Genomic DNA, 23,909 nt, shown 5'->3' on the forward strand with positions numbered 1-23,909 from the left:
CCGAAAGAAGACGCTACCTGAGAGCTACTGTTTTGTCCCCTGTTTTATTGCCTGATGAAGCGGGCTTGGTCCTGTGAAACGCATTGCATCTATTGGGGTACTAATGAAGTGTTTATGTCAGACAAGTAGTCTAGTCTGCTTTCGGAGGTAAGTCCACCACTGCCTCCCCAGCATATTTTAAAACTTTTAATTATTGTTTTTATTCTGCTGGCGCCTGGGTGCGAAATTAGCATGCCCCCCCCCCCCCCTCCTTAGATCCAAACCACACTCCCCCCACATTTGGGCTGGGAAAAAATTCACACATACCCAAACACCTACACACCTTTCCCCCAGCACCTTCTTCCCAGTGTGGCAGAGCAGTGTATATTTACCTGCTCCATTGCTGCTTTGTCTCTCCTCTGTTCTTCCTGGCGTGCTCTATACTTCCTTACCTCCAGCTCCCAATCACGTGACACACACTCAGAGCCAGAGGTAAGCAGGATAGAGCATGTGTTCTGACCAAAGCAGCACTGGATCAGGTAAATAATAAACTGCTCCATCGTACTAATCTGCAGGAGGGGGAGAAGTGTAAAATTCAACTTTTAGATTGATTCCATTTTCTGCTTCAGTCGTTTTGCAACAGTTTTTGCTACACACTGCACTGTTTTCTGTACAATGTGATTGTTAAAAAGTGCGTAAAAAGATAGCATCTGCTAAAAAACGTGTACCGGTAACGTCCTTGGCGGTTATAACGAGTCGGGCTCCGGGTGGTAAAACAACTCAGGAGCGGTAGCCCCGAGCGTGACTCAGGGTAGCCACCAGGAGCCATGTGCAGAGCATAGCGCGCAGGGGGTGTTTTAACTCGCCTCCCCTGTGATCCAGAGGCCGGCAGCCATTCTCCTTCCTGTCCTCCGAGGCTCTGCATTCCCTGGTGAGATCGCCGTCTGTCATCATGACGACAGCCAGCGATCTCACTACAGGGTTTTAGCTCCACCCAGATGATGGAAGGAGAGCCACAGTGCTGGATGCCAGGGAGGGGAGGAAATGCTGGGGCTGCACAGATCTCTCTGCGATGTGATCCCCCCTCCCCCCAGTTTTAGGGTCTAAACCTGAAAAAAATTGCACCACTTTTAAACCCTAAAATCCGGAAAGAATTCTACCGCCAGGGGGGTTAATGCATCTATTCATTGTTAGGTCCTCTAGCTGTCGTCCTAGTGATCACATCTGATCTCTGTGGGTGGCAGCCATTACAGGTGTCCATGAATTTTAAAGTGAACCTAAACAGAAGTAAAAAAAAAAAATACCTTCACAAAGCGATCCTCCGGTCCCCCGCATTGAACCTCTGTCATTTGGATGCGCGGACCTAGTCAGTGCCTCTTGAACACGCTTCCATGGACGGATGCACTCTGTGCATGGGCAGTACGAAAAAATTACTGCACATGCATAGAACTCTCCCAGTGATATGAGAGTGATCGAGGATGCGCATGGCCGTACTTGTGCAATGGCTGTCGACTCACCAGTCGGCCGGCTGGAAGAGGGTCGCTGCTGGGGACTGAAGGATCACTTTATTGACACAGTGAGCACAGGGCAGCTGCAGGGGGTTGTTTTCTTCAGTTTGGGTTCCCGTTGAAGCGGTATCGTCACCATAAAAATCAAATTTCATCAGCAACTGGTCTGAGTGTATTAAGTGATAAAGATGCTAATCCTACATTCAAAACTTTCAAAACTTTTTCTGCTGTTATGATTTGGAGTGATCACATACTTAAGGAACACTGGCCCTTTAGTAGTCGTGCCAAAGAATTGCATGCTGGGTTCTTTTTATCTATAATCTATTCCTCCTCTTCCCTTTATTTCCCTGCCAGCTTTGGATCTGAAACCTAATCCCCTACTCACTTGTGTTTACAAGCAAGGCTGAGGTGACTCAGCGATTGGAAGAGACAAGAAAAAAAGTAAAGGGCAGAAATGACATCACGAGTTAGCCTTAACTGTGGGCAAAAGACATGGACCCCACCAGGAACAGAATTCTCATAATTTACTATATAACATTCACTGAAATCAAAACGTGGACAGTATAATACATGTGTTATGCAAGTAGATCAAGTATTTATCTACTTATATATGTGTTTTTTTCCCTGGCATAGTATGGCTGATCCTACTGCTTTAAGACCATTTATAGATGACACAAGGGGTTAATTAGGTAGGGGTTCACATTTCACAACAGGGGAAAATCTTTAATATTTAAATCGGACACTATCACCTAAAAAAGTTTTAGGGGGGGGGGGGGGGGGGGGTTACCAAAAAGAGACTGACTCTAAAAAAGGGGCAGTTGTAATAACACGGTTTACCCATCGCTTCCCACTGGATCTGTTCCTCTTCAGTGGATTGCTTTGTAGCTTTGTAGTCAGTGACTGATGTAATGTGGCATTGCAGTGTAGATTTTGACTGGCTGCATTTTACCTCAGGGTGTCCATCCCAGTGAAGCACATAAACAGTCGTGTGTTCTGTAGGCCAGCAGGCACACTGTGATGAGTACATACAGTGCTGTCGTGTGAGAGGTGTTATGATACATTAATGCGTGCTTCCATTGGATTGATTATCTGAGTTTTCAGTTTCCTTCCTCTGAGTAAAAGGGCGGCTGCAATTTGCCAATAATGGCTACATTGTGCTGTGGTAGAGGAGTTTTCTTTCTCTGCTCCTTCCGCTGTGCACTGTTGCCTATATTTGCAGGCAGGGACTGGGAGTGCAGGGAAAGGATTACAGACTCTGTGAAAGGGATGGAAAGACAGGATATTGTTGAGGCAGTAGTGAAACTGGATCCCTGGCTGTGAGCACGGAAGCATAGTTCTCAAGCAGGTTATTGCACACATCTCCTTGTTTAACCCCTCCTCCTTGGAGCTCTAGTTCAGCTTTTTTTTTTTTTCTTTTTTTTTTTTTTATAAATGGTATTTTAATTATGAATGCAGCAGTTTTATTAAAATATATTGCAGTTTTTCAACATAAGGAAAATTCCTTACCATCTTGCATACAGGTATGTAATGTATGCAGCTGGAATTGAGCCGATCAAAATTTTCACAGTGCATTTGATTGGCTCCGTTCCAAGCTACATTCAGTTTGCTTAAAATTTACATATCTGCTGGAGTATTTGACCAATACACATCCCCACAGTAGCCATTCATGCCACACATTTTGTTTGATAACCATTCAGTTTCACAGGAGGTTCTTTTGCAGCACACAGCATTGCAAGAGGAGAATCGGCTGTCATCTGTCCTGCTCTGTCAGTTCACTTCCTGTCCATTAAAACCGATTACAAAACTGATGATATGTACATTTCCATCTGGTGTACGTGTAAACCCAGCCTTACATAATGTGCAAAGGGTGAATCCAACCTTGTTAATTAAAATGACAAGCAGGCCTACCGTCAGCAGGTTGAGAGAATATGCCACTGGTGCGGGGAGAACAGGCTGGTCCTTAACACAGCCAAAATCATTGAGATGATTGGCCTCAGGAAGCACACCCCCACCCCACCTCCAATCTACATAGACGGCACAGAAGTTCAAAGTGTTTCCTGTGTCCACCTCCTGGGCACAGCCATCTCCAGCGACCTGAGCTGGAAGGCCACCACTGCCTCCACCCAGAGGAAAGCCCAACAGAGACTTTTCTTCCTCCGCCAACTTATTGTTTGGTATAGCACAGGAGCTTCTGGCGAGATTCTACTCTACTGAATCTGTCCTCTGTTCCTCCATACTGGTCTGGCATGCTGGCTCCTCTGCCAGCGATGGACACAAACTACAGATGGTTATCAGATCAGCAAGTATCATTGGAAAACCCCTCCTCTACAACTCCAGACTGCGCTCCAGAGCCTGAGGATTGCCAACGACCCCTCACACCCTGGCTACTGCTTCTTCAGTTGGCTCTCATCATGCAGGTGGTTGTGCATCATATCCACCACGAGCTCAAGGCATAGGAAGTGTTTTTTGTTGTCTTGTTTTTCCCTTCGGCAATCAATCTCTTGAACTCTCTTCACGACTTCCCTGTGCCCCCTTTAAATCTCCCTCAGGGTTGCGTGTTCTGGTCGCTTTTACCGACAAGTCCCTTCATTGTATCTAGTGCTAACACTGCTGTATATTGTTTGCTTTTGACATATATCGTTTGCTCTGCCACATATAGTGTTTTCTCTGCTCTATATTGTGTGTCCTGTTGGTCACATGTATCGATCGGACATGATGTAAAATCTCGGGCGTGCTCAATTGGGTGCGCAGCAGTAACAGCGGGCGATAATCATGAACGCATGATGGGGTCACTTCCCCCAAATGTTAGATGGACGCCCGTCCATTAATACTTTACCTTTGTCACGCCATCCCCTGTTGTGTCCGCACTCTTCTTCCTCATTGACGCCCCACATGATTTCCGGAGTGTTGTACGCAGAGTGGTTGTGTGACTTCACACATGCAATACGCCATCCAACATTTGGGGACGACGAGGCGGCCTCACTATGCCAATTCCCGACAGGTTTCATGCTAAAATCGATCAGGAATTGGCCTACGGCCAACAGATCTTTGATCAAATTGAATCAGAAAGAGACCTGTCTCTTGGTCGCTTGGCTGCCAAAAACGCTAGATGTACAAAGGATATTGATCTGCATGTAGGGTATTGCACTACAAAGGCAAGTGAAGGGAACTGCACAGATGATTTGTATAAGTTGTAATGAGAGTGGCCATAAACACAGATAAGGACAATGAAGAGACGTTGATTTATTATCTTTGGTCATTGACTGCTGATGTCATACTTGGCACAGGCCGCTGGAGAGCCACTCTGGCAGAAGCACTTTCGCTGCTGTTCATAGTCATCCCCTTGGCAGATTACCCGCTAGTTACAATGAACATCCTGATCAAAGCGCTAGCAGAACTCGCATAGAACCGAGGAGGAAATGGGTAATTAAGAGAAAACTGTTGATGCCACTATAAGCCAGCGCTTCGCACATGGAATGTTTTGTTTGATCCGACCATTCTGTCTTTTAATGGCTGCCGCTGTTCAGCATTATTACATCACCTGCTAAAAATGAAGATGTTCTTGTCTGTTTGTATGAATCATTAATTATGTTACTTCTCAGAAAATCATGTTAGTGACAGTGCTGGTAACCTTTTCCCTGCCGGACAGATTGTCCTGCTTCCAGCATTAACCTGAATTATTATGACGTCTTGTGACGCAGCCTGTATGCAGTTTGTCATTTTGTGGGCAGTGACATTCAGACTGTGATGACTGATCCACCCTGCTTGCTATTATGTGCAGGGAAGCCATCACTGCAGGTTGTGTCCTACATGTATTACATGGAATAAATATATTACATAGGTGCATTCAGTCTACCACTGGTTGCTCCGCCCCTCTGATCCAAGTCCGACACTTTAATCTCCTCCAGCACCACTCTGCACCTTATGGCAGGGCACTGGCCCTGCTCCTTTTTTATTGACGGAAAACCCCTGCTCGTTGTTATCCACAAGATCTGGAAAGTTAAGAGTGGCACTGAGGGTGACTGGAGCATCCCAGAATCGTGGGATACAGAACAGCATTATTTTTATACATATGCCATATCTTACTGATATTAGGCCATTTATCTCTTTTACCACGAGATGACCTCTAGACAGGAGTGTAGCAATAGGGGTCGCAGAGGTTCTGACCGCATTGGGGGCCTTGGGCAGGAGGGGCCCCAAAGGGCCCTCCCTCCACTGCAGTATTAGCTCTCTAGTGGTCTTGTGCTGGTAATAATCACTTCTATAGATGCTTTAAATAGTAGTAATCATTATCAAACTGTTCCTCATCCCCTTCATGCACCTCTGACACTGTAGTTGCCATTGACTGGTTTTGGTGCGACGTATCAATTGTTATGTATAAATGCCCCAATGTAAAACTTGCATCAGGGCCCACAGCTTCTTAGCTACGCCACTGCCTCCAGATATCGCACCCCTATTCAGACAAACCACTCATTTGTCAAATATTATCCTAGGTACCCCCCATGATGATTTTGGCTTTCTCTGGTTGTTCTATGCACTATATTACATTTTTTTTCTTATCTCTCCACTATGGGCAGCACATTTATTTTTCCTATATACAGTAGCTTTACACACTTCTGATGGTGATCATGGCTATGCCCTGGATATCCCAGAAATGGGGCTCCTGGTTTTCTAGCTCTTCTGCTCTGGTTTCCTGCATATGCAATGTGTTTGGTATAGCTGCTCAGTCTGTAATCCAGACATATACAGTATTCTATACATATGATATGTACTGATGTATGATTTGACCAGGTGAAAAGGACGCTTGGTGCGTACTAAAATATACTACTGTAACTGGAAACTAGAATGAGAAAAAATGCTTCCTTGTGTATTTCTTTTGGGCATATAATGTTGTTCTAATTACTGTGTTGGTTTCTGCTTTTGATACTGTAGATATTTTTAGATACCGGTTGTCACAGTTCTCGAAATTTAAATGTTTTTCCTCTGAAGAAGCAGCTGGTCGCAAAGTCGTGAAACATGACAATTTTTGACAATTATCACATGACACACAGACTTATGTTTCTTACCTTTTTACCATTTAGGGATTACAATTAAAAGCTACATTTTATAACTTTTTGCATTGTTTTGCTGCGGGCCTACAAACCCTCACCCTGTCCTATTTGTTGTATGTTGACTGATCGACGGGTGATTAATATAATACTGTAATCGATTGTAGACAATATACGACTATAATTGACATAATATGAATATCAAAGTATTACATACGGATGTTCAATCTTTCCCCAATTATGAAAAAAGATTAAAATGAAAATAACCTAGGACTGTAAATCAAGAAAATGACAAGCTCCAAAAATGCTACATACATAATAGACAGTTCTGTCTGGTGTGAAATCGCCCATAGGATTTCATTGCCCATGTGCTTCTCAACAGTACCAGATTTCTGGAAAGGCCACAGAGGCTCGGGCCTTGGGTGGCTGCTGCACAAGCGGCGGCTGGACTTGAAACGGGTTGCTGGATATGAAAGTGTAGGCTGCAAAAGGGGAGCTGTACATGGATAGTATGCATGAAAGAGGGGGCTGCACATGGAATGGGAGGGGCACTGCTGCACGTGGATAGGGAGCAACAACAAAGTTAGCCTAAGGGCGCAAAAAAATAGAAATCCGACCTTTTTTTTCAAAACAATGGAAAGCACTGGCAATCAGAAAAGCTTGCAAGGGCTCTCTCACCCTTTTGTATATTGGAATTTATTCATTTTTGTATCTTGCAATCGGTTGTTGTTATACATTTTATTCATCATGTTACATTTGTCACTAATTACCAATTCTGTATTTTGTACCTTAATAAATCCATGATAATAAAAGCGCTCTTGGTGTGAATGAGCCCAGCGCTCAGTGTGAAGCTTCTGCAGCCGACTGCTAGATCTATGTGGCTGAACAGGCTGATGTGTGGTTAGAGTGATGTAATAGTAATATTTAGCAGCTGCTTTTAGCCACAGTCATATACATGAGGCTGTTTCATCTCTGTGTCAATACATTATAGCCTGCTCTCTATGCAGCCTCCTCATTTGTTGCCAAGGAACTGGGATGTTGGTTTGTTTTGCTCAATCAGCCAATGAAGACCGTTTCCATCTTGAAGATGATATTTACACTCGCTATGAGGGTGTAGTAAGGAGGTGGTTCTGAGTCTCCTTCACTAGGAACCTACGTCTAGGATTATCTGTTGCTGATCATGCCACACAAGGCTGTGCTGCTGTTGCTGCATGCAGTCACTCGCTGTTACATAATTTGCTAATTCTCCCCCCATCTGTCCTGGATGTCTCCCTGGCATCACGAGGGGAGACGCATGCTGGGTCATTGTGTATGCAGCAACCTCTCTCTCCAGCATGGCAAGGCTTCACGGCCGGGTATGCTCATCAATACACTATTAATAAATCGGAATACAGGTGAGGTGTGGTCCTGTCTAGTCGTAGAGGAGATCTGAAAACCTAATTATTGTCAGAATAACCCAGATTGCGTTAGGTAATACCTTTTTAATGACTAACTGTAGAGGCACAAAAACCATTTACAGTAGTCATTACCTTAATGATTTTTTATTTAAATTCATGTTTATGGAAGTGTGTAGTCTGCTGTTATGGAATGACCTAATATATTCTCTATTGTGGCTACTCCACTCTTCATAAACATTTTTTTTAAAAGACAAGTGCTCCGCCCATATTCTTTCCTTTTTTTTTATGCGCTGCCAACCAATAGAGTACTGTATGTATTTGTATGTCCTTTTTGGAGTATGAATTATGTATGTATCGATTAGTATTATTATAAAACATGCTAACATATTAAACAACTCTGCACAATAGATAAGGGAGACAATACAATGTTAAAAATAACACACAGGGACATTACAGAGTTAGAGCTAGTTCACACTCGGAACGTGAATCACGATTGCGATTTTGCATTACAATTTTGCTGCGATTTGCGCTAATTTTCGTTCAGTAAACCAAGAATCACAGTGCAATCGCCCCGAAAGCGTTGCATGCAACACGTTTGTGATTTATGCAAATCGCTGACGCAATGAGGGGGATCCCTTTGCTGACAACCGGCAATCAGCAAAGTGCTGAAAAACATCCAAGTGTGACCTAGCCCTTAAAGTGGATCCGAGGTGAACTTTTACTCATTGCATAATTGTGTTCCTTTCCTATTGTGTATAGGGCATTCCTCAAGCCAAATACTTTTTTGTTTTAATACTCTAATTCACTATAAACTTAACAAGCCTCGCCCACAGCTTTTCAGAGAGCCAAGGCATTTTCAGACAGTAGCAAGGGCTCATGGGAGCTCAGTCTGGGCAGGAGGAAGGGGAGGTATTACTAGCCAGAGATTTCAGAGGCAGAGGGGAGGAGGGAGGGATTAGGTTTTTTTCACAGGCTGCAGATAAGCTTGACTGTGTGTAATGCTTACAAACAACATGGCTGCTGTCATTGTATAACAGGAAGACATAATCATATTCTGTTGAAGCTGTTTGCAGCTAGATATGCTGTGTAAACGATCTAAACTTTATATAATATATAGAAACAAGTTTATTTGTTATAGTTAGTTTTTCATCTCGGATCCGCTTTAAACAATGGTGTGCAGATTGCAAGGTAGGGATAAATAGAAGACTAGTCACTGAATCCATTTGTTGGTGGAGAAAGGCACAAGGGGAAGAGGGCCCTGCCAAATAGGCTTACAATCTAGGGAGTGGGGGAGAGGGACTCTATGGGTGTGGGGGGGGGGGGGGGGTAGGTTGTATGTGCAAGGGAGGGGGGATTGAAGCTATGAAGATGGGTGGTTAAAGGCAACCTGAAGCGAGGAAAATTATTTATTTAAAATAAGCACATGATGTAGCTGCAAATGAATATTACTTACTAAACTCACTGTCTGTTCCTCTCAGAAGCTCACCATTTTCGTCTTACAGTGACCCCTTCCAGTTCTGACAATATTTTGTCAGAACTGAAATATACCAGTTGCTGTCAGTTATGTATCAGCAGCTGTCAGTTACAACTGAATGTGCAAGGCAATGTCCATGTTACCCTAAGTGGATGATATTACAGTTTAACAGTGTGCTGACCAGGGAGTAATGGCCATTTTTAAAATGGAGGACAGAGAATTCCATTGATCACAGTGGACAAATGGGATGCAGGAGAGGAGAAAGAGTTTGAATAGTACACTACACAGGAGGTAAGTATGACCAGTGTATGGTTATTTTGTCTTTATATTTTCAGTTCAGGTTCTCTTTGAGGCTACTTACACACCAAGACGTTGCATTTTAGGGGACGTTATGGTCGCATAGCGTGCCCCTAACGCAACGCATGATGGTGCGGGAGAGGACGGTAGAGTGAGCCGCGTTAGGCGGCTCTATCCACATAAGGTCTCCCAGGGTGGCGGTGATTGGCCAGCGGGACCACGTGATGCGGAGCGAGACACTCCGCATCACGTGGTCCCGCCGGCCAATCAGCGGCCGCCAGTGCAGTGCTTATTAAGTAGCCATGTGCGCGGCTACTGTAGCGGCATCTCCCCGCCTCCTCTCCGCCCCCCACTGAACATGTGCAAACAGTCTAACGCGGCTAAAGCTGCTAGAACGCACAGCATGCTGCACTTTCACTACAACGTGCAGCGTTACATGTAACACAACGTGGGCAGTGTGAACAGCCCACTTGTGTTACATTGCTGTGCATACTTAAACTTGAAATAAAAGTGCAGTAGAGTCTTGGGTTATCTGGTATCCACGGGGATCAGCTACTACTGCACTTTTATTTCAAGTTTAAGTATGTTACTGTGAGCTTGCTATATGTTGGGCTGCTGTAAATCTGTGTCTAGGTGTTTTAGACGTTGTTGATAAGATAATATTGTAATATTGCTGGTGAGGAGCTTGACAGTTGGTGGTCTGTGAACAGGTGTTTCCCTTCCCATTGTAACTTGTGTTGTGGCACAGATTGAAAAATGTGTCACACTACAGAAGTCACTTCTTTAAGATTCGTAACCTGACACATTTTTTACTAATGTAATGTGATGCAAACTTCAATGCTTAAATCATCAAGATGTAAACACTGTGAAGTTTGCATCTTATTATACAATAATGGGAATGTTCAATGATTTGGCGCCCCCATCTTACATGTTGATACTTGTATGCTATTTTTACAAATATAAATAATCTATCTGACCTTTGCAAAAGTTGAGGACTATCAGAGTAGGAGTGGTAACAATGGTTGATTGTATGAGAGCTAAGGCATCATCAACTGTGAGGATGTGAAGTAAAAATAAACTGAGGAATCAATATCTGTATTCCTGATTCTGTATATGGCTTTTTGGGTATTTCATAGTCTTCATTTTGTTTAAACAGTTAAAAACCAAAGTTTGACTGCCACAAGTGTATGATATGTATTCAGCCCCCATACAAACAATTCTTGAACTGCAGTATAATTTCATTATTATAAACTTTAATGCCCAGGTCTCCGTCCCAGCCCCATTATAAGAATATGGGAGTAACACCTTGTATAGTAAACCCAGATATAATAGAACTTCTGTTATAGTAAAGTTTTTGGGCCCCTTCGGTATTCTGTATCTAGCTACAGTGGAAAGTGGGCGGGGCATGCATCATATGTCAGTCAGAGACCCATAAACCGTGGTTGGTGAGCGGGATGGCAGCCACTTGTAGCCTGCTCGCTATCTGCTCACTACTCTGGGTCTGCGTGGATTACCTCAAAAGTGCCAGCCAGTGAGACCTATGCTTCCTGTGTAAGCTGCTGCCTGATTACTGAGAGGAGTGCCTGTCATCTGTGACTTGCTTGTGCATGGCTGCAATACCACGGTATCATCCAGACTGCACAGAAATGTGGACAGAGGAGCACAATATCAATACTGTATCTGCTGGTGAGATCTATGCTTCCTGTGCAAGCTGTTGTGTAATTATTGCATACAAATTATTGATTTATAAAGCGCCAACATATTCCGTGGCGCTTTAAAATAAGAAACAAACATAGGGTAAAAAATAGTAGACAGTGGTATACACCAGAAATACAAAATACAAAATCGGTACAAAATCCAGAATTGGTAATTACAGTGACAAAAGTAATATGAATAAAATGTGTTACAAATTCCAAGAGGCAAAAGGGTGAGCTAGAGTCCTGCCCTTTTGAGCTTACTGTAGTATACAATATTCATACCTAGAGGCAGGGTGTTTTAGGTTATCCTGTAGGAGTACAACTTGGCCAAAGGTCAAAGGGGAAATGGCCTAAGGAAGCGTGTATACTTGATGGAACAAGTGAGTTTTGAAGGCACGTTTAAAGATATGAAAGGTCCCTGCATTTTGATCTAGCTTACACACTGTGCTTGCTTGCTGAATCATTGAAAAGAAAAAATGGCTCCAAATTATTAACTGATTTAGGATCCAGTACTATTATTATTATTTAGTATTTATATAGTGCCGACATCTTCCGAAGCACTGTACAGACTATATATAGTCTTGTCACTAAACGCACTACCGCCGGCAACGACTGGTCCGCCGGACCCTCTCACTGGGCGGACGTTCAGCCGACAGTTGTGCGTGTGTACACACTGTCGGCGGACTAATAAGGCTGTTTCTGAATGATCCGCTGAACGGATCATTCAGAAACAGCCTTATTAGTCCGCCGACAGCGCATACACGCGCGTATACTGTCGGCTAAAGACCGCCCAGCGTGAGGGTATGGGCGGGCCCGTCGTTGCATTTAGTAGTGCGTGTGTACGCACCTTAACTGTCCCTCGGAAATGCTCACAATCTAGCCCCTACTATGGTCCTATGTCTATATTGTGTAGTGTATGTATCGTAGTCTAGGGCCAATTTTTACGGGGAAGCCAATTAACTTATCTGTATGTGTTTAGGATGTGGGAGGAAACCGGAGTGCCCGGAGGAAACCCATGCAGACACGGGGAGAACATACAAACTCCTTGCAGATGTTGACCTGGCTGGGATTCGAACCGGGGACCCAGCGATGCAGTCCTAATCCTACATAGAACTAGCCTGTGTTCGAGATCTCACTGTCAGGGTTAAGAATGAAGGGCTTCCCTGTAGTTGTGCCCCTGCTTAGCTAGGTGGAAATTTGGCCTTATTGCCTCTGATACAGTAGATCATCCCCTACTCCTCCAGTCCCTCCAATCCATGGGCATTCACGATCTCGCCCTGACCTGGCTTTCATCCTACCTCTCCAACCGCTCCTTCACGACCTCCTTCAATGAGTCCTCGTCCACCCCCAACCACCTCTCAGTGGGAGTCCCCCAAGGCTCGGTCCTTGGCCCCCTACTGTTCTCCCTATACACATCCTCCATTGGCAAGGTTATCTCCTCCATGGGTTTTAACTATCATCTGTATGCAGATGACACCCAAATCTATCTCCACACCCCTGACATATCCACCACTACCATGGACAAGGTCCCCTCCTGCCTATCTGCCATCTCCTCCTGGATGTCCGCTAGGTTCCTAAAACTAAATCTAGACAAAACGGAATTTATGATCTTCCCACCCCGGTCATCCCTGGACCTCCCAGATGTGCAGGTCACTGTTAACCACACTACTATTCACCCTACCTCTCAAGCCCGCTGTCTGGGTGTCACCCTGGACTCCGCACTCTCCTTCACTCCCCACATCCAAAACCTCACAAAGTCCTGCAACTTCCACCTTCGTAACATCTGTAAGATTCGCCCTTTCCTGACCCCTGCCACCACCAAACTCCTCATCCATGCCCTCATAATTTCCCGCCTCGACTACTGCAATGCCCTTCTGTCTGGACTCCCTAAGACCCGAATAGCCCCACTGCAGTCCATCATGAATGCGGCTGCCAGAATTATCCACTCCTCCCATCGCTCCACCAGGGCGGCTCCCCTCCGTGAATCCCTCCACTGGCTTCCTATCCAGTCCAGAATCAGATTCAAGATATTGTGTCTGACCTACAAATCCATCCACAAAACCTGTCCAACCTACATTTCTGATCTTACTCAGAGATACACACCAAGCCGCTCACTCCGCTCCTCCAATGAACTTCGCCTGACCGTCCCCCGCATCACCCAGTCCCATGCACGACTCCAAGACTTCTCAAGAGCCGCTCCGACACTATGGAACTCCCTACCTCCACCCATTAGGGCAGCCCCCTCCTTCAACACCTTCAAGAAGGCCCTCAAAACTCACCTTTTCACTCTTGCCTACCACCCCTCACAATTGCTCTAAACCCACAGCCGAACTCTGGTCCCCTACCTCTCGTGTCCATACCTCTCCCTCTAGATTGTAAGCCTTTGGGCAGGGTCCTCACTCCTTTTGTGTCCTACCTGATCATGCACCTCTATTACTGTGCACCCATGCTATGCATTTGAGTGAACCTAACTTGCCTAACTCCATGCTCCCATCCAGTGACTGACTAAGCATTACCTTGTACTCATACTGTGCTGTGTGATCTGGTTTTCTTGTATTCCTGTATTGTCATATTGCTGTTTGTCACCCCTAAATATTGTCTGTAACCTAAATTAATGTCCAGCGCTGCGTAATATGTTGGCGCTTTATAAATACAACAAATAAATAAATAAATAATGATCTCTAATTACCTCTTTAAATGGAACTGTCAGCCATACGATCTCAGAAAAAACCCCCACATATATAAGTAGAAAAAAACTTGCTCTGCTTACGTAACCTATGTATTGCATTGTCCACGTTTTGATTTTAGTGATTTTTCTATAGTAAAAAAAAAGAGAAAATCCTTCTTAGGATTCTCCATTTTAACTGTGTCTTGAAGCCAATCCTGATGGCATTTCTTCCCTTAATCTACTCTTCCTGATTGTGTATGCACTCCCACCCAGCTCTGCAATAGACAGTGCATTGTCTCAGGAAATATTGGCCAATCAGAGAGGAACAGAGGTGTGGGAGGGGAAAACCTGAGGGAAAGAGGCTTTAGCCAATCAGGCTGCATTAGTTAAGTCTGAGAGGAAAGTAATGAAGCAAATAAAGACAACCCAGTATGCTCTGCAACTTTCTTTGTGTGGCAATGTACCAAATAAGAGTCCGGTAAACTGGGGAATGATCATTTATGAACAAGAAAAGTAATAGTGATTTTTAACTTTTGGATTGCCTGGTAAGCATCCTTATTACTTGTTAACCAGATAAAAATAAAGAATTGATTTTTGATTTTATGCCCGACAAATACACTTTACAATGACAAGAAAACTGGTTGCCAGAGGCTGTAGCTCCAGTGTGTAGGAATTGGTCCCTTTACAGTGAATACTCTGTGCCGGCTCATCCATCTCTGGTCAGATTCTGTGCCTTCCTCAGTGTAATGGCAATGGATCCACTGTGTGCTGAAAGTGCATGCAGAAGTGCTCTGTAACAGATTACATTGTATTGGCATTACATCTGGCTGGTAACTGATGTGCTAAGGAAGTGTACTGACTGTATACCTAGACTAAAGGGGGTGGGGGGTAAGGTGTGTGTGTGTGTGTGTCTGTGTCTGTGTCTGTGTACAAATGCACCCATTGTGTGACTGTTGCAGTGGAGGGGGCATGGCACATGGTGGTGTAGCATAGAACAGGAGGGGGGAAAGGGGGCAAGAGATCAATGGACTCAGCTGGTGCTTGGATGAGATTGTACTGCACTCTGGATCTCTCACCAACAATATGTTGCCAGTGATAGGTTACATCTTGGCTTTATTTATTTAAATATTTATATAGCGCCAACATATTACGCAGCGCTGTACAGAGTATATAGTCTTGTCACTAACTGTCCCTCAGAGGGGCTCACATTCTGGTCTCTACCATAGTCCTATGTCTATGTATGTATCATGTAGTCCATGTATCATAGTCTAGGGCCAGTTTTAGGGGGAAGTGGGAGGAAACCGGAGTGCCCGGAGGAAACCCACTCAGACACGAGAGAACATACAAACTCCTTGCAGATGTTGCCCGCATTGGGATTCGAACCGGGGACCCAGCACTGCAAGGCGAGAGCGCTAACCACTACGCCACCGTGCTGCCCAGGCCTTATGTAGCTTTCATTGTCTAACTTATGCTGGGAATACACAGGTCTATTTTTGCCGCTCGATTCCGCGCCGGATCGTTTTTTTCCGTGCTCGATTCTGCGGGCGATTTTCTTATCTTCCATTCGTTTTTCTTATCTTTTCCCATTGTTCTCCATGCAGAATCGAGCGTGGAAACGATCGGGCGCGAGATCGGACATGTCGGAAATTATCTATCGAGCCATCTAAATGGCTCGGAATCTTACAGTGTATTCCCAGTATTACTGTCGAAAATTATTGGTAAAATCTCGTGGTTTATTATCTCTGCTGATCTGGCACTTTGATTTTAGTATCTCTTAATATTAGTTATGGCTGTTTGGAAAGAGTTTATCTGAGAAACCGAAAGCAAGAGAACACATTTAAAGCAAATGCAAATACTGATGTAAATTCTACAAAGCATTTCAGTAAACAAATCTGACGTTCTCCTGTCATCTCCTGTAAATATTTAACTGTGTGAGATTCATTTTGTCATTGAAGTAAAATTGGATTTGCTGGTTTATATAAGTCTTCTTTTTGAATGGATTCTCTATGGAACCATTAACCTTCCATGCCCAGCTGTAGCTCTTGCAGATAGTTGTCCATTACTGCTACTGCTTTGGACAGTTTTATCTGTGTGATTGGAACAATTATACTTTTGTGTAAGGGGATCGGTCTAGAGTTCACTAGTTTTGGACTTCTTGCTTTGGGCCCAGTTTACCTTGTAACCAGGCTTTCTGCACTACAATGCATCACCTATGTGACAATAACAGTGTGACAGAAGCGCTGTGGTATAATGGGACACAACATGGTAATGCCAAATGTGTAATTAAGGGTTACAGTGCTCCATACCGCTCTGGTGTGCGCTGCATTGTCTGCCTTTACTTACACACACACACACACACTCTCACACACACTCTCACACACACTCTCACACACACTCTCTCACACACACACACACACACACACACACACACACACACACACACACACACACACACACTCTCCTTTAAGTCCCAATCCTTGCAGGCAACAGTCCTTGGGGTTGATTCACTATAACACATAGCATGCCTTATCAGAGTTAGCATGCCTTATCAGAGTAGCATAACGAGCGCTACAAACTTATGCCTGCTAATTGGCAATGACAAGAGCTCCACTCTTCCATCCCTGAGCCCCTGCAGGTCCACTTTAAAGGACATTATCCCCGCACTTTGGCCCAATAGGCTGCCTGTCAAGTTTCCTGTCAAGTGACAGGCAGCCTATTGGGCCAATCAATGTTTGGGGATGATGTTTTTTAAAGTGATTGGACCTGCAGAGGTTCAGGGCAGCATGAGTAGAGCTCTCGTCATAGCCAATTAGAAGGCATAAGTTTGTAGCGCTCGCTATGTTAACTATGATAAGGCATGCTATTTTTTATAGTGAATCACTCCTTTCTGTTTACAAGCATTAAAGCTTCATTCACGCTAGATGGAACTTGGCTGAGGCAGCTGTTTGACCCTGACCCTGAGGTCACTTAAAGATCTTGAACAGGGGACACTGACTGCCAAGCACATTGTTGCCCTCTTTGTCCCACCCGCTGGAAGATAATCCATTATACATTGTGCTGTTGCCACGTCACCCCTCACCATAGCAACAGTGTGCCTCAGTCTAGTATGCCAAAACACGTCTATACAGTGCTTGTACCCACAGTTCCACCTGCAGGACTAAGCTCAGTCCTGACAGTTGTGACAAATAGTGCATGTGTACACACACAATGTGTGTGTATATACATACGCTTTGGACACTAAGGCTGCATTTGCACTATGCGCATTGGGGTGCACTGCGATGCTGCATGGGATGTGAACACACTGCCCATACAATTGTATTGGCATGTTCACATCTCTGCGTTGTAATGGAACATATTATCCAAATGCACTTTCTACGGTGCATTTCTAGATAACGTGCACAACAATGTGCACATTAACATTGTAATTCTATATTAATATATAAAATGTAATAAAATAATGCCACTGACCCTGCATGAGTAGTATGAGGTAGCAATGGTATAAGTTTCAGGAATGTTGGAACAGAAGGTCTCCGAGGTGACCCTTGGCCTGTAGGAAGGATGGATGACTTATGTGAAAGATAAAGCACACAATGGTTAAGGAATTCTCTGGAATCCATTAAGCAGACCACACATGTATGGAGATGGCCAGGGAACATGGAATCATGGCTATCAGTTGCAAGTACCTTTTTCTGTAGGAGTGTTCATTCTGGCGCTCATGCAGTATGGCACAAGAAAAAAATACAACTCAAGCATAAGCTGTTACCTATTAAGCATTTATACAGTGCTGGCACTATAGGCTTATTTCACAGTGGGACGTTAAAGTCCCACGTTACAGTAGTGTAACTGAATGCCATTGCTATTATCTTTCAAATTCACTCCTCAACTTTTTTAGGACACTTTCTGGAAACCATAGCAACAGTTTACATACTCATTGGTTCATAAGTCAGCACAAAGCGGGAAGTACAATTTAGTGCATTTGTCTCAATTAATTAACTAGTTTACTGCAGTGATGCTTTCATTCTTCAGAAAGGATCCTACACATCTGAATATGTGTGCACAGTTAGGCATGACTCCCATTTCATTCACAACTTGACGCAGGCACTACTGTGTAGAGCAGTGGTCCTCAAACTAAGGCCTGCTGCTGAATGTGGCCCCCTGAGGCTTTTTTACCGCCCGCCCCCCCTCCCCCCCACTCACAAAATGTATTATAGATGCGGTCAGCTACATCTTTGAATATTGGTGGTCCGCATATAGAATGAAGCCAGAAAGAAGTAATTCGCTGATTTCCAATCAAATTCCACATCAGGTGACACTGTTATTCAATTGGACTGCAGGTTGTCACCTGGGTATGCGTCACTGTCTGGCCCGCAAAGACTTCTAGATCATATTATGTATACTCCGGCCCCCCAGCAGTCTGAAGTATGTTGACCCGGCCCTCGACCCAAAACGTTTGGGGACCCCTGGTGTAGAGCCTGTATTTACATCACCAACTGTCCCTGAGATGAGCTCACAGACTAATCTCTGCCAGAGTCGGTCTCTCTTGTTTTGGGGAAGGGTAGCAAATTAACTTACTGGTATTTTTGGCCGTGTGGTAGGAAAGTGATGTGCCTGCAGGAGACCCACACATGAACAACGTAGAAACTCCTTCTGGATATTGTCCTGGCTGGGATTTGAACTAAACACTCTAGTGCTGCAAGGCGAGAGTGCTATCCACTATGCCACCATGCTGCCCAAGCTAACATGTTTTGCACTAATGTTAGCATTTCATGCAAAGCATATTTCGCCACACATCTGTCTTTAAAAAATGTGCTTGTTATGTTGTACTACAGCACACAGAACCTGTACAGATATGTGAAGAGCCCAAGCAAAAGATTGGTTCTATTCCACCTGTCTCATGCATGTCTGTTGTCCACTGGCTTGAGAGGAACCTTGAGAGGAACTGTAACCAAGGATTGAACTTTATCCCAGTAAGTAGTTGATACCCCCTTTTCCATGAGAAATCTTTACCTTTTCTGAAATAAATCAGGGTGGGGAGGGGTGTCTGTATGGCTGATATTGTGGTGAAACCCCTCCCACAGTGTGATGTCATGGCTGTGGTCCTGACAATTTACAGTTTGTGAACCCCGTTGCATTGTTTGAAATATTGTTTGTTTTTTTTTCCTCCAACAGCCAAGCAAGTAGTGCATATGTATGGCTACAAAAAAAAAATCAACCTTTTAGCCTATTGCATTGCTAAGGGGTGTGGTTATGCATAATGGAAGTTGGTCCTGTCTGTCTTTTTCATGTCTGTTAGTAGTGAAGATGATTACATGGATGCTGATTGTGAATAAAACAATATGAACAAATTACATGGCAAATATCAATCATTTCTTGAACTTTCTTCTATTTTCTAACTTCTCATTTTGCATTGTATGTATTTTTTCCCTAAAGTTCCTCTTTACAGCAAAATGGAACGGATCGTCTGAACGGAATATAGGTGGCAGCAGCATGTCCAGTTAGGCAGGTAGATAATGCATTATGTCTATGGAGCCAGAGCTGTTGAGGTCGCCCAGTCAGTGCTGGCTCATTGCTCTGTGTTTGGGAAGAAGCCCGCTGATACTCAGAAAAGGCTGGGTGTACTGGAGTTAGGAAGCTGAAATCTAGACCGTGCTTCATATGCTACATTATCACAGCAGGATTTCTTTAACAAGATAGACATTCAAGACAAATGTGAGAACAGCCACAGCTTTTCTGGGTATTCTTAATTATGGATTGCTCCTTTACATTTTACTCCCCTTGTGCCCTGTATTCAGCGTTGGCTTGGCTTTCAGCGGATGCATTTTTATTTCCCTGGTATCTTTCCGCTTCTACAAAACTGAAGTTGTCATGGCAACTCAGCCAAATGACATGATGGGGGAGGGGGAGATTCATTGAACCTGCTGAGAAGCGGACATAGACTCGGTCTTGCAAGAAAGAGGAAACGGAAATCAGAATTCCATAGTGGGGAGAAAAAAAAACAAGCTGATGCCTAACAAGAGATTATATAGAGTGATCTATGTTGATCGAGTGGCCAATTCCAGCTACATTTCCCCCACAGTTGTAAGAATGAAAGAGGGCTTTTAGCAGTTATCGGTAGCTTAGTTTTTAACCCTATTGTGTAAGGGCCTGTTTCCACTACACGCAGATTGGATGCAGAATCGATGCAGAATGGATGTTAAAAAACTGACTCCAATGAATGCCTATGGGAAAATCTGCATCCGAAAAATTGCATTTAGTGGAAACAGGTCCATAGGCATTCATTGGAGTCAGTTTTTCTGCATCTATTCTGCATCCAATCTACGTGTAGTGGAAACAGGCCCTAAGAGATGACTTGTATTTGTTTAGATTTTTTTGATAAGACGCAACTGCTGCTTTACAATAAAATAAAAAATTGTATTACTAAAATGAACAGGTTGAAGAAAACGTATTGTTCAAGGCGGGGCTGTGGAGTCAGAGTAATTTTTAATATTTTATTTGTCTGAATTAAAACGAAAAAAGCCCCAGCTTTTGACCTGTCTCCTAAATCTTGACTCTGCCCCCTTCTAAACACACCCACACCACTTCCCGCCCAACCCCCAAATGAATTTTCCCTCATGCTAGGTACACATGCAATTTCCCGTCAGACCAATGGGTCGAATTGATAATTTCTGACATGTCCAATCTGCTCCCGATTGATAACAGGTTGATTTTTTAAGATCAGTACTGCACAAAATTGATCGAGAGCAGATGGGACACATTGGAAATTATCGGCTTGACCCGTCAATTTGATGGAAAATTGCATTGTGTGTACCTAGCATTGGGGGTTGGCAGGTAAGGTGTTATGCTCACTACAGTGGCAGCTGCCCACCTTTTCAGCCAGTACTATAGAGCACCTCTTCTAGTCTTTTTCTGCAGTTCTGGTTGCCATACAGTATTATGGGGTTGCCTAACTGAATCTTTATTGTAAAGGTTACCAGACACTATTGGCCCCTTTGCAATTCACCTTTTCTCCTGAGTTTTCTCCTAGGTGAGATTTTCACACCTTGTCATAAAATGTTTTTTAAACCATCAGCAAGCAAGAAAATGCACAAAATAAGTTTTAAAGCACCTTTTCACCAACTTTTGGGTGCTTTTTAATTTTAAAGTGCTGAAAAGTTTATTTTAAGGAAATGAAAATGTATCTCCTAGGAGAAAACTCAGGTGAAAAAGTAAATTGCACACGGCCCATTGTGTCCTACTGATCCTGTGTCACAGTTTGTACTTTTATCTATGTAATCTGCACTTTCAATCTTTAGCACTGCATAATATGCTGACTCTTTATAGACAATCTAGTATTAATATATATTTTATTTAGCATATTATTTGTCTTCTTTACAGGCCTTCCGGGAAACAAATGGATGCTGTGACAAGCAGAAGCCTAAAAAGAAAATTTGAAGAAGTGGATGTGGGCTCGCCACTCTCTACACCAAAAGATTCCGATGATGAGATCTCAAACAGTGACAGTGCTGAGAGCTGTGACAGCATTAATGCTCCTACCAGCACTGGACTCATCCGTAAGTTACCTCAGCTGTGACACACATGGCTAGCACAGGACAATGCGGTCACAGAATGGCTCAGCTATACTTACCAAACAGCTTTTATCATGTGACCACAAGGGCAGCAGCCATTTTGTGAGGCAGTGGTGACCAATGGACATTTTGTTACCCTCAGCTGTGACACACATGGCTGGCACAGGGCAATGCTGTTACAGAATAACGCCACTATAGTTCCAAAATGGCTTTTACCATATGACCACAAGGGCAGCAGCCATTTTGTGAGACCAAAGCTAATTTTCTGAAAATAGAGTAGACTATGCACATGGTATTGCTGTGGTTTGTGTCACCCTACTATAGTTACTACAGTAGAATCCCCAGCACTTAAGGGGATTGGTATATGACGAATAAATGTAGTTTCTTGTTGCTCGAGAGTTACAATTAAAAATAACCATAATTGGCTCTGTACCATACATCATGCCCTACCTACACCACAAACTCTGTATTAAAGTTGATATATATTAGTTAAATACAAATTAAGTCAAGTAATGTAAAAATTTTGTTCCTTTAGACTGTAGTGTAAAAATTGTGTGCATCCTGCAAAGCCGCAAGTTTTTTTTTTCTGGTTTGTTGAGTGTTCTGGTTGTACTGGATTGAATTGCTGAAACTTTGCTAAACAGGCACTAAAAGAGTTAACCCAATCACCAGAATAGGACATTGTATTCTATATGCCAAAAGAGAAATCTAAAAACCTATTCTAATTATTAGCGAATAAATACTCCATCTAATTAAGCTGTGAGTAGGACTTTGTAAACCCTTGTTGAAAACTGGGGAGAGTTTAGCTGAGTGTTGGTAAGATCATAAAATCTAGATTTCCCGGATCGTCACTCGGACAGCACCCCTGGATGAGACTTGTCTCCCTCCCCACCGTGGACAGGAACTGCAAAAGAAACAATTTGCATAAGCAATAGGCAGCCAGGTATATAAGCTACTTACTTGCCACTATACTTCAGTATAGTTTCCTGTCCCGGACGGAGCGGAGGGAGAGGTCTCCAGGGAGCCATCCATGTCAGTTCGGCAGGGGCAGCGTGTGGCAGGACTCCCAATAGAGCTGAGCAGTGATCAGTGGGGAGTCCTGCAGCGTTTGGGAGGCTTCTCCGGAGAAGGCAGCAGTATTATGCGTGCAGGCGCGCGCATGAAGAGGTCACTTCCGGTTTACCCGGAAGTAGTCACGCGCTGGCGTCCCGCGTGATCTGAGGTCTGCAGAGCGGCAGGGGCCGCGGCGGGGAAATACTAAATCAACGAAACAGCTGATTACATTTGCATCACAATGACGCTGGACTAATTAAGCGGCAGGAGCCGCGGCGGTGTATGGTAATCAGCTTCAGCTGATGCATCAAGGTATGTGAAGCTGATTAGTTATGCAGCAGGGCGGCGTTAGCTGTGGTCAGCTGGGTCTGTTTGAGGGTATATATGTGGAAGTAAGTCCATGATTCAGATGTGGCTGGCAATCATGGAGGACGCTTCAGGTTCAGCTCCTTTGCAATCTGCTAAGTCTGGACAAGATCCCTCTCTGGCAAGTAGATGTGGTACCTGTATACTCCTGCTTGTTATGGTTTTTTACTATGTAACCTTTAGTAACGATTGTCCCTTGTTTGTGTTTTTTTATAGCCTAAAAAACATGACAAGTCGGACAAATCTGATAAAAGTGAAAAAACTGACAAGGCTGCTGTTCAGACCAGTCAGCATAGTTCAAGCAGGTCGGAGAGGAAATGCGCAATTTGTAACAGTCGTTTTTCTTCATCTTCTTCTAAAAAATTATGTCAGAGCTGTACAGAGAAAGTAGTCAAGGATGAATCTCCGGTCATACTTAAAGATTTAATGGGCTGGATGAGATCTGAGATGTCTTCAGCGATTAAAGAGATCAAAGATTCTGCCATTGCTTCCAATTCTATAGTTCCTTCTGATGTCCCAGGAACTACTGGAAATATGGACACAATACCTGCAGTTGCTATCCCTGCTTCCCCTGTTTTGGCTCAACCAGGGCCCTCGGGATCCAAACGTAGAAGAGAGAGTGAGGTGGAGGGTTCGGAGTTATCTGAGGGGGAGATATCGGAGCTAGATCAGCTATCAGATATGGAGGAAGAGGTCTCAAATGTGGACAGATCAAAATTTGCTTTTTCAACCGATTTAATGAAGGATTTATTAAGCGCTATGTATGATACAATGGGTATCAAGACAGAAAGAAAATCTTTGACACCTTTGGATGAGATGTACAGGACTTTGGCGGACCCCCAGCCTCAGTTTATCCC

At 43.9% G+C, this 23,909-nt stretch overlaps 1 protein-coding gene across 4 annotated transcripts in view; it reads left to right on the top strand.

The window, feature by feature from the left end:
- Positions 1–23,909, top strand: part of CSRNP2 (cysteine and serine rich nuclear protein 2) — a 66,401-nt gene that overhangs the window by 12,595 nt on the left and 29,897 nt on the right. The window contains exons 1-3 of one of the 4 annotated variants that reach the window (XM_068267395.1): positions 7,884–7,929; positions 18,898–19,035; positions 21,443–21,618. In XM_068267395.1, the coding sequence (XP_068123496.1) occupies positions 21,459–21,618 (160 nt within the window). In that variant the 5' untranslated portion in view covers positions 7,884–7,929; positions 18,898–19,035; positions 21,443–21,458. Of the gene's footprint in view, positions 1–7,847; positions 7,930–18,897; positions 19,036–21,442; positions 21,619–23,909 lie in introns of those variants that run through there. The other 3 variants (XM_068267394.1, XM_068267396.1, XM_068267393.1) reach the window with 3 other exon arrangements.

Source organism: Hyperolius riggenbachi, chromosome 2 (assembly GCF_040937935.1).
Source record: "Hyperolius riggenbachi isolate aHypRig1 chromosome 2, aHypRig1.pri, whole genome shotgun sequence".
Lineage (NCBI taxonomy): Eukaryota > Metazoa > Chordata > Amphibia > Anura > Hyperoliidae > Hyperolius > Hyperolius riggenbachi.